Here is a 16,086-nt window from a genome sequence, read left to right as displayed (position 1 = left end):
CAAAGATAGGACTGTCCTACTATACTTATTTGCAAAGTGAATGGAATATTGATTATAAGGGACAAGTTCTTCTGGTTTTGGCATATTTATATAACTGTGATTACTCAATTATCCCACTTTTCTTTACTTACCTTACTGTAAATTTTAGAATAGGGTACAAGATGATGCCATTTGGCCTTCATCTAACAGCAAAAAATGAAACTGATTAACAGTACTGTTGAAATATAGCCATCCATCCCAGATTTCCAAAATGTGCATATATGAAACAAAAAGCACCAAGCTTTAAACATTTTGGAGACCTCATTAACAACTGAAAACATATTATCTTAGTATTTTTTCAGAGAATGAATGTTCTCTGAAACTTTAGGGTATCCCTTGAATTAATCAGTTAGTCCTAAATCTGCCTTGATTCAAACATACATACCTACATATGTGTTTACATAGGTATCTACACACACCAAGTTGTCAAAAACAGTGAAAGAATAAGAAACAATTCAATGCTGCTGTTTGCTATCTGTCTCCAGTTCTTAGATCTATCTTCTAAAAAGCTTAGTTTACCATGGCTGGTCAAGTCCCTAGAAAAATATCCCTCAGTGTCCCAAATTCCGATTGTTTGCCTCAAAAATCTGGTTTTACAATAGTGTTTTCTATTTCTAGTAGTGAGAATCACCGAATAGCAAAATCAGGATCAGAAGACAAGAGAATACATGAATCAAAGCCATCTAGGCATTCAAGGCCTAGAATCTCTTTCAAAGCTATGGTACTTTATTTCTTTTAAAGAGCTTTTGGTTTCATTGATTTTCTCTATCGTTTTCTCAATGTCACTGGTTTCTAACCTTATCTTTATTATTTCTTTCCATCTGTTTGCCTTAGGTTTAACCTTCTCTTTTTCAGTTTTCTTAACACAGAAGTATAGATTATTAAGTCATTTTGTTCTAATTTAATGCTGTATATTTAATGGTATACATCTCCCTTTGAGTGCTGTAGTTGCATCCCACAAATTTTAATGTGGTGCATTTTTATTTTTGTTTTGTTACAAATATTTTCTAGTTTCCCTTGAATCATCCTCTTTGAACTGTAGATTATGCAGAACTGTGTTTAATTTCTAAGTGTTTGGAGATGTTTAAATGTGTCGTTGACTTACATTTTAATTCCTTCATGATTAGAGAACATACTTTGCAGTTTCAATTGTCTTAAATCTATTAAGGTTTGTTTTATGACTTAGGATATGGTCTATCTTGGTGACTATTCTGCTTACACTTGAAAAAGTACTATTCTGATGTTATTGGATTGCTTGTTCCATAAATGTCGTTTCAATCTAGCAGTTTGATGATATTAATATCCTTGCTGATCATCTGTCTGTAATTCTATCAATTATTGATATATTGAGATATATATATATATGTATGTGTGTATATATATATATATATATATATATATATATATGACCTATTTCCGTACAGTCATTATTTTCCTTTGTATTTTGAATCATTCAATGTATTTTGAAGATTTTTTAGGTGACTGCACATTTAAAATTGTTATCTTTTTGGTAACTTTACCCTTTATCATTATGTAATGCCCGTCTTTGTTCTTGATAATTTTCTTTGCTCAGAAATCTACCTGGTCTTATATTAATATAGTCATTCCCCCTTTCTTTTGATTAGTCTTGCATAGTAATCTTTTCTTACCTATATCATTGTATTTAAACGGGATTACTTGCAGTTAACTCATTCATCTCTTGGTGCATTCATTTATTGAGAAAACTGCCCTGCACTAGACACTTGTTAAAGGCACTTTTTTTTTCACTAGACACAGCAGTGAATAAAACAAAAATTGTGCTCTCTCTTGGAGCTTGCATTTTAGTTGCGAGAGGGGTTATAGACTATACCTTAGTGAGCAAATGTAGTTTGGTAATGCTTTTATCCATTCAGTTTCTTTCTTTTAATCGGTATGTGTATCTTTACACTTAGTAACATTGGTATGTTTAGATTTAGGTCTACAATTATATGTTTTGTTTGTTCCCTCCACACTTAGTTGCTCTCCGTCCCCTTTTGTGCCTTCTTTTGGATCATCTGAACATATTTCAGTATTTCATTTAAACTCACTTACGTTTTTGACTGTTTCTTTGTATAGTCTTTTAGTGGCTTCTTTGGATATTACAATAAACACACTTTTCACAGTCTAATTAGAAAAATATTTTTCTACTTCAAGAGTAGAAAAACACCATATTTAACCTTTATTCTCCCCCTTTATTTTGTAGTTGTATTATATATTACATCTACACACATGGAGACATAACACAATGTTTTCAACTGTCAAATACGTTTTAAAGAACACAAAATGTTCTTTAAGTTTCCTTCTGCTATGATTTCCCTCCCGTTTGAAGAACTTCCTTTAGCAATTCTTTTAGAGCAGACTTGATGGCAATAAATGCTCTTGTTTTTCTTATCCTGACAGTGTCTTTATTTCACCTTCATTCTTAAAGGATATTTTTTGCTGGATATATTATTCTGGATTGAGTTCTTTTTTAAAAAGCACTTTGAAAATGGTGTGCCACTTCTTTATGACCTCAATGATCTCTGATGAGCTATCAGTGGTTATCTGAATGGCTGTTTCCCTGTAAGTAATGTGTAATTTTCCCCAGCTGCTTTCAAGCTGAGCTTCTGAAATCTGTACACCATGCCCATCACCAAATTTGGGAGGTTTCCCGCTATTATTACTTCAAATACCTTTTATGCTCTTTACTCTCTCCTCTCCTTCTGGGATACTGATTACATGATACAGACTTTTTGACATTGACCCACAGGTCATGAAGGCTCTGTCTATTTTTGTTATTCAGTATTTTTTCTATTATTCAGATTGAGTAATTTCCATTAATCTGCTTCAAGTTCATGGAGTCTTCCCTCTGTCATTTTCATTCTTTAATTGAACTCATCTAGTTTTCATTCAAGTTATTGTTACCTTTCAGTTTTAAAATTTTCATTAATCTGTCGTATCTTCTAAGACTTTCTATCTCCCCATTTGCTTCAAGAGTATTCACCCTTACTTTGAGCATTTTTATAACAACTGTTTTAAGGTCTTTGTTAGATAGCTCCAATATCTGTGTCACGTTGGTATTGACATCCGTCTTTTCTCTGCCATGTGAGTTTTCCATGGGCTTTGTATACTCAGTAATTTGGGATTGTATCCTGGGTATTCTGAATGCTATGAGAGTCTGATTCTTTTTTTTAATTCTGTGGAGATTGTTGATAATTTTGCTTTAGCAGGCCTTCATCTTGTTTGAATTGAGGCTAAAAGTTCCAACCAGCCATGAGGGAGTTGTAATTTCAATGTTATTTCTGTTTTCAAAAACCTTTATAGTTTTATTCTAGGCCATGTGTGAGCCACCCAGCGGCCAATCTTGGATTTGGGTCATAGTTGAGTTGTTAAATTTGTACGCTATTTAGGCTCAGATTGACACTGAGGGCAAGACTAAGAGTTCATAAACAACTTTATGGGGTTGCTTTGCCAATCTTCTTCCTCTCCCAACCTCCTCCATACTTTCTAGTTCCTGGGGCTCCCTTTTTTATCTTCCAGCTAGAAAGCTGGGGCTTTATGTACCCTGCTCTGTAATATACTTCCTATGAAAATGTCCCTGTCTGGGGCCAAGCAATGGGAAGACAGAGAGAACAAAAGCAATGGGATTTACCACATCCTCTTGGGACCAAAGCTCCTCTGATTGCAGAATGAGGTTCCTATTCCTCAGAATTTTAGGGTCTGTGGGTTCTCCACTGCTACTGCTGCTATTGGTGCTGCTGCTGACACCCTCAGATTGCTGGGCAGCTGGTGCACAAGAAAACAGAGAAAGAAAATGGAGTATTTCCTTAATTTTTGCTGATCATTAGATTTTCTTCCCATTCTTTGAGCCAAAATTAGAGAATTTCTCTGGAGCTCTGTCTGCACAGACTCCCAATTCTGGGTTTTAAGTAGCCTTAAGCCAAGTAGAGAGGCTACCAAAGGAGAAAAATGGGCAAACTCACTGCTGGTCTTGTGGCATGTTAAATTCTGGTCTTCTTTAATCTGTTATTTACTTCTCAGAGTCCTCAAGTAGCTGGTCCATGCATTTAAGTTTTTTTTTTTTTTTTAAATGGAGGTACTGGGGATTGAACCCAGGACCTCGTGTATACTAAGTATGCACTCTACCACTGAGCTATATACCCTTCCCTTGGTCCATGCATTTAAATGGCGAGTCTGTGCAGGTATTGTGGTTGCATTCAGTGGGGGAGGTAGGGCAGAGTGTGCTTATCCCAACTTACCCAGAGCCAGAACTTCCAAGGTAGCTTTTGGTCAACTATCATATGCTCACTTGAGGGTGACTTTTATGTACTTAAAAATCCTAGGGCATCAGGATGTGGATAGTAGGGTAGGCTATGCATTATGTGGGGCAGTAGTATGTAGAAAATCTCTATCTTTGGCTCAGTTTTGCTGTGAACTTAAATTTGCTCTAAAGTCTATTTTAAAAATGAAGAAAAAAAAATCCTAGGAAAAATCTGATAAAAATTTGAGAACATTGTTGGATATAGCCTGGGTACTCAGAAAGCACTGCTGTGGCAGAGAGATTTCTGTATTACTTTATTAGGAAGTAAAGTCACAGAAAAGGAGAATGAAGCAGGTTAGGAGAGTAGCAATATGAGGAGGTGTTATTGAGTTGGCTGCAGCTAAGTATGACTAATTGTTAGAATCAGAGGAATCATCCCACAAGCTATATATAGTGAGTCTCAAGACTGTCCATGATTGAGGGAAGAATTTATTCATTAGCTCTTATCTTCCACTTGTCAATGGTTTCCGTGCTGGGTTACGTCTGTTTTGGAATGGTAGTGGTGGGGGCATAGGGACAAAAAGTAGGAAGCTCCAAAATAGGAAATGAGAGATGCGGGGCATTGTCAAGTTGCACCAACATACAGTTGTCTGGAACCTACAGCCATTTTGTAGGCCCAAGGCAGCTGAATGTTAGTACTTTCATATAGGTCACCTGGAAACTTCTGAATGGCTTAATTCTTCAGTAACTGTCAAAGAAATTAATACCAAAGCATCTACAACCTAGCCTGGCCCCAAAAGAGTCTATGGTTAAAAATATGACCAAGATACACTGTAGTTCCATGCATCAAACCAAGCCAGTAATCTGAGAGATTTCTTAACTTTTAAGATATATCGTTTCAGACAAAATTTGTGAGCCATTTCATATTCTCCCAGACTCAACATCTCTTGTTTCAGCTGCCACTGCTTGTACAGAGACCAATACATCCTTTTAATCAGCAAACAAAGCATTAACATTTAAAAAACAGTCCTGTGTTAGATGTATTTCAAATTAGAGAAACAAATTTTAACATTAGTGAGATACTATATTGATATAGGGTCTTGGAAATTTTTAAATTTGCTCTCAAAAAATCTTGTCCTGCTATGCATAAATGAAATAAAATTATTCACAGTATTGGGGTTTTACAATGTAAAAAGGGATAGTAAGTGATATTTTGTGAATCTATAAATTAAACTCACTGAATTAGTGAACAGGATTTAAGACACTAATAATCCCACATCTGAAGAATGCAGTAAAATCTCTATCAAACAGACAATGAAGTTTCCTGAAATGGCAAGAGCTTATGTATCACATTTAAGAGTATCACAAAACAAACAAAAAAACTCCTACAACATGGTTAAGAATAATGTATCTTGCAAGGTGTTTCTATAAACCTGCCCCCAAAAGCCCTGGGGAAAAAGTCAGTGATCACTAAAATGAGTGAAGTGTGAGCTTTCAGTGACTTTTAGGATGGTGCATTCTGACACATACACTATACTGAGCCTAAGAAAATAGAGCTTAAATGTGAAATTGGCTTTAACTCCAACATTAACGGTTACACTTAACTGGAGGAAATGTAAACCTATTTCAGTGATATTTTATTATAACATTATGATATTTCATTAAATACTTGGAAGAATTCATAAATATTTCCAAGAGAGAATAAGAAAGAGAAAAAGAGGAAGAGAGACTGATTTCTAGGCCTTGGCATTTATGAATATATGCTATTTCACCAGTCAAATAGCAAAAATTCAGAACACTAAGGCAAAATCATGAAATATTTGTAATTAAGAAAATATTTTTAGCTATAGTTGTTACTTGTGGTTATTTAACTTAAAATGCATACCCACAAATTGAATTATAAATGTTTCCACATTTTACCACATTTCAAGACTATCAACACTAGTTATCATTTACCTCAAAATACTGGTAAAACTCACTGAGAAATCTGGTAGTCCAAGCCTGATGCCTGGAGATAATCTGTGTGTGATTACACTCTAAGACATGAACATGTCTGATGTTTCAGAATCTGCCCCATCTGTTGCCACCCATTTAAACAAAAGGAAGGAAAAGGGCTGAGACATTGATCTAACTGGGGGAAAAAAAGGACTTCAAAAAGCATTACTTTTCAGCCATTTGCATCTGATTTTTTATCTTTAATTATTTAAGAAAGTAATTTCAAATTATTCTATTCCATTTAAAAATAATGTTTACCTTTTTGAGAAACTTTGTAGAGGTTAAGAACACAAATTCTGGAGCCAGATAGTTTAGACTCAAAATCCGGGGTCCTGTGTTTATTTGCAGTGTGACTGTAGGCAAGTTATTTAAGTTTAAGAGTGGCATTAAAATCTAGTGATCAGAGAGAAGAGGCACTAATGGTCCTGAGGCAGTCCCTTGCAGACCCCAGAAGGAACATCGTTAATGAGAAAGATTCACTTTAAAAATGTAATAACTAAGTTACTTGAAACATTTAATTAAACACAATAACCATTTCTCAACCATTACAGTATTTCTTTCTGGCCCCAGAAATGAAAAAACCTATTTTAACATCCATTTAAGTGAGCTTTTAATATTGGTTTTATTTATTTTTTAACTAAGAAGCAAGAGGGAGTAATTGGAAAGCAGAAAATATGTACAAAGTCAGTTAAAATGCTACAGTATTTTAATGTACCAGAATTACATGCAGGATGTATTTACCTTAAGTTTTCTTCAGAGTAACTGCATTTTATTTATAGAAATCACAACAAGGTGGGCCAAAAATTTCAAAGGAAAAAAATAAGTAATAAGACAATTGTAAGTTTTAGCAGACAACTTATAAATAAATAGAAAACAAATATAACTCAGCCCTTTTGTGGTTTATAAGGCACAGGCTGAATAGTACCACATATAAATATTTAAATGCAAAACATACAACAGGCTAACTTTTGAACATTTTATGAGGTGTTATATTGAAATGTGGAGCTTAATGAATTACACTTTGCAACACAGTGATGTCTAAACATGAAATAAAAAGCTTGCTTGAGCTTTAATGCAATAAATTTTAATTGCATAATGCTAAATACAAACACAATAACCTCAGCATTTGCACACTTACATGGCATCCTGTGACCACTGCAGTCCAACTTGCTGTACATAATCTTTACATGAAAATGTAGAGTAGGAATAAATGTTTATTATAGACTATACACTAGATTTGGAGATCATGGAAACAAAGGAAAAAATTAGTATGTCCCTCTCTTCTAAATATTTGCTTAAGTGTGAATTACTATAGTATATGGAATACTAATTAACTTACTAGCATCAACATAGTTTTATTTTTATCAGTCATTTCTTCCCAGAGTTTAAAATTTGAAGTGTTAATAGACTTAAAAGAAGCAAAAACAAAAAACCAAAAAACAAAAAAAACCAGTAGTCCTTTGTTCCTGACCTCCTCTAGCCCCATTCGGGTCTCCCACTGCAGTGAGACTTTCCCAACCTTTTAGCTGTTCTTATGGCAGACAGCTCTATATTTCTAAAATCAGCAACACTCTTAGCTCTTGAATCACCCATTTTAAACAGAACTTTTGGTTCTGAATCTCAGCATCATTTACCAGCTTTGTGACATTTAACAAATAAACTTTGAGGCCTCAGTTTCCTTCTCTACAAAACAAATACTAGAATCTACTACATGAGGTTATTGTGAGGATTATATGATGCAAAATCCCACATATGTATGATATCTTGCTCAAAACAGAGTGACCATATAGTGATAGCTATTATTATTGTTACCTACTGTAGATGAGATTTGAATTCTCTTAAAACACCCCTTTCTCCATCCTCCTAAAACAGTTACATAATATTAATTTTTTTTATTAAAGTCAGTGTTTTCATCTTCATGTCCTTTTTTATATCTGAGGCAATTCGAGACTCACTTTGTATCCTCATCAAAACAATTTATGAGAGAAAGCTAGCTAAAATGCTGGTTCACTGGAACATTCTGGATAACTTTCAATTTGCCAAATTCTAAATCACTGGGATTTCTGCACTAAGAGAAAATGGACTACAGAATTTTTACTGTAGTTTTAAAATTATTTTATTCAATCTCTGTGAAAATACCACTACCATAGTTACTATAACACATCCTTATTACTCACTTACCCTTTCCCTTTTATTTTTATCATTTTCACAGCTAAGGATATTTAAGAGGTTACACACTGATATTACAGTTTTTCCTTATACGTAATATTTTTCAGGATTCACACCATTGCTCAGTATACTGTTTCCCAGTGATTAATTTGAAATGAAAGCTTCTATTTAGAGTTTATAATTGTAAGTAGTCTCCAAGTTGTGAGAAGTAACACAATTTGCATACAGTAAATGGCAGAGATATGTTTAAAATTCTAAAGAACATTTTTGTAGCAGTTTATGCTCAGGAAAAACATAGTTGGTGAGTCACAGTCTATTTTAACAAAGTAGTGCAGTAAACTGGAGACATTTTAACAGAAGAAAGAAGAAGTAAGTTGTAATAATTGTGAAGAATCACATTAATTCATTTCTATACTTCTTAATCTTAAGATGCAGTATTTTCATTCAGCCAATGTAATAAAATTATGAATGAAAAGATTCTCAAATTCTCCCTCAAATTTAAGTACTCTAAGGAAAAGGAATATGTTTCATTTATCTTGTATCACCATTGCCTAGGAAAATGCCAAACTAGTATAGGTATAGAGATGTTTCATATATATTCACTGGATAAATTTAGCTTAACTTGGTTTCAGGTAATTTACAAATGTTTGACAGTAAAACACCAAATACCATAGTAACACACCATTATTCTTTTTAGCATACAAAGCATCCTACTTGGTACACTTTACTTTATGTTTTATTAGTGGTGACATATAGAAAAACTTTAATATATATTAATTACCCAATGGTCCCTTATAAATATTTAAAGTTCTTTTTCCACAAGCACAATCATACTACAAAAGTCATATGATAAACTAAATTTTTAGAAGACAATTAAAAAAAGTAAAATGCATTAAAGGTATCATAAATCATGATGAGATATTGAGATGGCTTATAACTCTGACTTTAAACATTCTAGTTACAATCAAATGCAGACTTTTAACAAGAAGTCGGTAATTCTGGGGAGGGAGCCCTTCTGAGGAAAAATTTAATTTTCGTATAATTAATGGCCAGATTAGCATACCTGAAGTCCTATGTTCTTAAAAACCTCATTCAGAGTCCATAAATGCAAGCAGAAGATTATAAAGTATTCTCAGATGTACAAACACCTTTTAAGAAATTTAAAGTTCAGTTTGCTTTAAGATATATTCCTTGAATTGAAAATTGTTGAGGTTTCCAAATACTATCTTTTCATGTCTTCACAGCCTGGATCTGATCTGATAACAAAAACCAAACAAAAAATCATCAGTCTCTACAGAGCAAAATGTTTTCTAAAGTAATCCAAGACAAATCTATAAGAACATGGTAGAAACCTATACATACACCTGTTTTTTTTTTTTTCAAAACACAATTCATGCTATAGTTTTTATTTTTGTCACTGTACATGCACCTAGTTGAAGTTAACTAGTTCTACAAAGCTTATAATGAAAAACAGCAGTCCTTTGCCTCGTCTCCTCTTTCTCCTACTCCCAACTTCTTTTAGGTGATTACCTCTGTAACTCTAAATAATAAGCTTTTATCATTACTTGAAATATCAGTCCCTTCAATGTAATATGAGGCTCCTGTTCTCAAACACTCATATACTGTTGTTCTGCCACTCTCATGATGCTTCTAGTAGTCCCATTTTCCTAACGTTAATGCAGTCATCAGTATGATGCCTATATGCATACTATTCACAGCCCAGACAGTGGTATGCCCTGGTTACTTTTCCTTTCTTCTATTACATTTTTTTTTTCTTGCAGTTAGGGAATGCTCTGCATCCCCAACCCTATCTTAGTTTTTTTGGGTTTTTTTAATGTTACTTAACGTGAATTCAATCCCACTACTCTCAGTGTTTCAACTTTTACTATTATGAAGCATGTTACCTAGTTGATCAATTTCAGAAGAACTCTCCCTTAGAGTCTTGCAAAACTCTCTAGTCTGAAACAGTTTTTCTCCATGCTTGCCCAGTTATTTTCGTATGAGAGCTTTCATTAGGATTCTAGGATCTCCGTTATTGTTCTTTTGGGATTCCTTCCCCGACTCTCTTGTGCAGGTTTTTCTATTTCATGGTTCCACATTTTTTCTTCTTGGTCTATTCATTTGTTTTTGATGAGTACATTTCTCAGTGGCTACCTTAGTAAAAGGTACAGAAAGTGAACTCTTGAGACTTTACACAGCTGAAGATGTCTTAATTCTATAGTCACAATACACTGATACTGCCCAAGAATATTATTTTCTCCTTAGACTTTTCCAGGCATTGCTTCCAAATATTGCTGGTGAGAAGTCTATGCTACTTTGTTTCCTTATCTTTTACATGAAACCTGTTTCTTCTCAGGAAGCTTGTAGAATCTTCCACTGTCTTCAGTGTTGACTTTGATCATGATGAACCTTGGGGTGGAAATATTTTCATCCACTGCATGGGGTTCTCAAGGGACCTGGCAACTAAAAACTCATCATTCACTTCTGGAAAATACTACTTAATTTCTTTGATAATCTTTTCTCTATATTTTGCCTGTTCTCTCTTTCAAGAATTCCTATTATCTGGATATTGGGCGTCCTAAAATGACTCCTTACTTTCTTTTCTTTCCAATTTTTCATTTTTTGCTTTTCAGAGAGCTTGCCTCTATTTTATCTTCTTTTTATTAAGTTTTCCATTTCTACTATTTTATTATTTTCCAAGAATTCATTTTTTGTTCTTTGTTCCTTTTCAAGCAGTATCCTGACCATATTCACCAAAGCAATACCTTTTCTTATCTCTCTGAGAATACTGCAATAGCTTATTGAAATGTCCTCCCTAAAGAGCTTCTACTTCTTTTAACCTGTTTTTTTGTTTAAGTTCTAATAATTCTTAATGTTTTGGTCTTCAAATACCTGGTGATCCTTTGATCTTCTCATTTGTATGAGTGCTGATTGGAATTTTGTTATGTGTGTGAGGCTTGTCAAAAGTGGTCTTTATTCTAGTGTATTTAGCTAAGCCATTTCCTTGAGGATTTCTAGTGTTAATATCTTTAGGTCTTTTCACTTAGGCTGGTCTGATTCTTCAGAGATGACCTTCTATCTCCTACCTACTGACAGTGTCTTCTAGGAGAAACAGGAGAAGGCAGAAGACAGTTACCGTATTAAGTATGAAACTCTCAGTCACTCTTTATTTTCAGTTCAGCATCACCACACACAGTTGTGCTTGGTATTCTCCAGTCAGAGGTACTATTAGACTCTCTGCAAAGAATGAAACTGCAGCCTTCTTTTGTGGCAAGGATGTACAATTGCCTTACCCTTTCAGTCTCACTTCATCTTTATTTCCAATGTCTATTTCTGAGCCTTTGAGGGGATCTGCAATGTAAATTAGGATGCTTTCCAGCTTTCTCCAGGGCTAGCTTAGAATTCAGCTTTCTCAGGTATGTTAAATTATTCAACATTCTTCAGATATTCAGCTTCCAAATTTGGTTGCCATTTTTGTCATTCCCATTCTTTTTGTCCTCATGGATTAATGTCTTAAAACAAAAGTCTCTTTACTGTTAGTGAGATCTGAGGAGGGGATGAAACAAAGTGTGTGCTCAATCCTCTGTCTCTCATTGGAACACCTATATGCATAGGTTATAGAAGTCCTATATTAAAACCTGGAAGCATTAATAACTTGTCCCATAAAGTGATAAAATGAGTAAGTTTCATTAGTCATGTGGCAGGATTTCTTTTTATAAATATCTCATTTGAAAGTTTCAGAGCTAGAAAACAATTTATATCTCTGTAATATTTTATGTATATTCCCTGGTAGTTTTAAAAAATACTCTGTAGTCTGCCTGCTCAGGGGTTCTTCTGTTTGGGCTGTAATGCATAGGTAATTATTGAGACTCCTTCCAAAAGAGAATGGAATCATGGTACAAAATGTGTCATTTAATATTTTACTCCAAATTTTCCAAACTTAAACTGAAAATAATAAGGTTAAATCGGTCCAAAATGAACCAGAGGCCTTCTTGTTCGCCATCCTAGGAAATTTCAAATTTTTGCAGGCAAAATGAAGAGATTTGAGTTCAGAATACACTTACAGTTAGATTTATAAAAAAAAACACCTTTATCTAATAAATTAACAGTTATAGGCACAGACGAGTCTCCTGTATTAACTGCTATTTATTTTGGAAAACAGGTTTTTACCTCTTTCCAAATCAAGAGAGACAGGAGTATCAAAAATGTAAACTATTTACTATTACATAGAAATTATGAACAAAGGCTCTCTTACTCAAAACAAACTGATAAACTTTTAAATCTACATACTAAGTTTCCTCCTCTGCTGAATAGAGCAGTTCGGTAAAAGGGTGAATTTAACATTTATTGAATGCTTTCTTATGCTAGGCACTTTAACACATACAGCGTTTCATTTAATCTGTACAGCAATTTTTTGACATTTTAAAATTTTACATATGAAGAAAATTATCTTTGTAAGATAATAAGAGATGTCAGTAACTAATAAGTAGTGGAATAAATAAAAGCCCAAGTGCCTTTTACTACCATTGCATGCTGCCTACACAAAATGGGGATAGTACTACTTACCTTGCAGAGAACTGTTATAAAGGGTACATAAAATAATATGGCAACATAAGGGCACAGAAGTATTTCCAATAATGTATCCTTCTTACAAATACTTGGGAGGTAAGATGCAAAGATTAGGTAAGAAGACCAGAGTTGGCAAGTGGCACTGTGATGTTGGATCGTCACTGACACCTAGTGGCCTCATTATTACAGACAAAATAAAACCAGAAAGAGAGTGTGTGTGACCTATTTTCAGTAAGCACTCTGCTTTCAATTACTTTATCAGGAGTAATAGTGGGGTTTCCATCTATGCTGTACTCCACTGTGAGCAATAATAAAATAGTAAACAAAGACTGAAAACATGCTTCTGGTGTCTTCTCTGGAATGTTCCTTTGTAACGTATCTGTGTTTTGTGGCAATCGGTCCCATAAAGTGGCCACTGTGACCACTTCTTTAGCAGTCTAAGAAACTAAGTTGGTATGTTGACAGAAAAATCCCACTAGTTCTGAGAACCACCAGAGGTTCTTAATTGTCACTTAATTGTAAAATACGACTAGAAAGTTCTCTGCAGTTTAATGGTAAATGGCATGATGACCACACAAACACAAATGGAAGAGAAATACAACAGTCTGTGCAGGCAACTAAAATACCATGTTTTACTAATAAAATGTAGAAATATTTCTCAGATGCACATTTAGCACTTTGAACCAAAGAGATGTTGTCTCTTTATGTGTGGTGGGCAAGCAGGGTGCCCCTAGATCCACGATGACATACAGAAGAGAAAAAAAATCACATGTAACTGGAATTGTAAGGTTGGTATAGAAAAAAATAAATGTATAGCCACAAGACTGTAACTAGAATTTGTAATCTCTTGTTGTTCACTCTTGTTCAGGCCAGGGAGATTCCTAATAGAAATCACCCTCAGCTGTTCTGCCCACAAACGGAAGGTTTTTTGCCTGATCCTCAGGGTCCTGTAATAAGAAGGACCCACAAAACTTGGTTTCATTAACATTCATGTTTTATTGCTCTGTGTGAGTCATTGTGCTTCAAGCTATTCCTCCGTGTTGAAGACAAAGTAACCTTAGGGAAAATGATGTATCTTAATTTTTTTCCCTGGTAGAGTAAGCCTGTACCAACCCACGACAGCTGTTTTGATGAATAACAAATAGAACTGTGATATATAAAACATTAACAGAACATCAGTATATATAATACTAACTATGAGAGTTAAAAGTTGCATAAACATGCCATGTATAAATGGAGCTACATGTGGAGTACAGCATGATTTGTAAAAGATACATACATGCCATGCAGATTTATTTTTAGTTATTGATAGTAAGGTCTAAAATATGTCCCAAACTTCAAATGTGCTTCTATTACCAGATCCGAAAGAAATTTGTTGCCATAAATTTAAGTTATTTCCTAGAGTTGTCATGTATATTGATGTAAGCACTTTATTTAAATAAATTCTTTATAAAGATGTAATTGAAGTAAATGGAGCAAGGTATTGGATACTTACTGTATTGTTTTTTCTGATAGCAGAAATAAATGGAGACAAGAGGAAAAAAGGCAGTGATATAATAAAAACAAAATGTAAAAAAGGAAAGAAAATGTGAATGGAAAGGAAATAAAGGCTGAAGATGCACAGTATTTGGTGATGTACCTTGAAGCCAGTCTACACCTTCTTGCAATCCTTCTCCTTTTATGGCATCACTAGCACTGAAATAAAATTCATAAAAAAATACCCATTTCATTACATCATAAAACTGTAAGAATAATTATAATTTTCTCATATGACAAATTAATATTTTCTGGTAACATATCTGAGAAAAACTGGCTAAGTACTGCAATTGAATATATACAGGATATAAAAGTCTGAGTGCTCAGAAGCAAGACATGAGAAAATGATTCATAATTTATATAGACACTTGGAAGAGTGTATCATTAAAAAGATATTATTCAAGGAATATTATTCAGGTTGACATTAACAAAACATACTCTGAGTTATTCTCCCAGTAGTGGAAGAGTTTTATAGAGTACGCCATCCTACTTTTTGCCCTGCCCCAGTGACTCAATAGCATTTATTTATTAGAAATGCTTGACTTGGGTTGTAATTTAGCCATAGGATGGAATGATTTTATTCAAAGTGAAATCTGATATCTAGAGGTATAAACCTATAATTATAACTTTGGTAAATTGATAAAATCAAAAAAAACCCCAGTAGATTTCAACCACAACTTTATATTTATTGGCTTCAGAAACCTGGAGAGGTTATGTTATTAACTCTTCTTCCTTTAGTTTTAGCATCTGTTAAATGGAGGAATGTTACCATTGGCCTAATATGGTGTTACTGTGAAAATTAAATATTTGAGATATTTATATAAAACAGGATCTTTTCATTGTCTTTCTATTCTTAAGAGAGTAAACCTAAGTCTTTATTGTGACATTACTTTATAAATAATTAAATTATATAAACTAAAATAATAAGATGCAGAGGATTTTTAGAGTATCAAATAATCTTTTTCAAAGATTCAGACTGATAGTTTCTCATAACATGTTACTGATTTACTTATTTCCTTTCAAAATGTAATTGTATAATAGCAATTAGTATATAAAAATAGATTTTCTGAATGATTAGTGTTCCTTTTGGTGTGCTGAAGCATGATTTTAAAATGTACTAAACAACCTTTAAAAGAGTTAATTTGCCTCTAATAAAAAAAAATTTATCTCTAAGGAATTACTTGTTAGACTAAGAATATGACTTACAGAATTGTTTTAAAATAGGAAGACAGAGACAAACATCATGAGATACACAATTATTCAAAGCAAACTATGGATCATCTATATTAATGGCAAAACATCAGTAACTGAAATATTTAAATCAAGAAAGATCAATGTATTGATTTAATCACAAACGTACAGTCCCAAATCAGACCACAGTCCCAAACAAGTAATACAAGGAAGAAATCCTTCCCCTTTGGTGTAGGTATTACTACCCTACTAAAAGCCCTGCATCTTTTCCTAATAATTCCCAAATGTTTAAATTCTACCTTTCCTTTTAAATAAGTCATAAGACCTGT

The 16,086-nt window shown here is 33.7% G+C and overlaps 1 protein-coding gene across 1 annotated transcript in view; it reads right to left on the bottom strand.

Annotated features, from left to right (window-relative positions):
* Nucleotides 1–6,895: 6,895 nt before the first annotated feature.
* Nucleotides 6,896–16,086, bottom strand: part of ARL6 (ARF like GTPase 6) — a 41,848-nt gene continuing 32,657 nt past the window's right edge. Inside the window, exons 7-8 of the mRNA XM_010966432.3 lie at nt 14,670–14,725; nt 6,896–9,717 (exon numbers count right to left, since the gene is read on the bottom strand). Coding sequence (XP_010964734.1) covers nt 9,692–9,717; nt 14,670–14,725 — 82 coding nt within the window. The 3' untranslated portion in view covers nt 6,896–9,691. The remainder of the gene's footprint in view (nt 9,718–14,669; nt 14,726–16,086) is intronic.

The sequence above is a fragment of the Camelus bactrianus genome, chromosome 1 (assembly GCF_048773025.1).
Source record: "Camelus bactrianus isolate YW-2024 breed Bactrian camel chromosome 1, ASM4877302v1, whole genome shotgun sequence".
Lineage (NCBI taxonomy): Eukaryota > Metazoa > Chordata > Mammalia > Artiodactyla > Camelidae > Camelus > Camelus bactrianus.
Note: the sequence above shows the minus strand (reverse complement) of the source record. Positions and strands in the feature narration are given on the sequence as shown.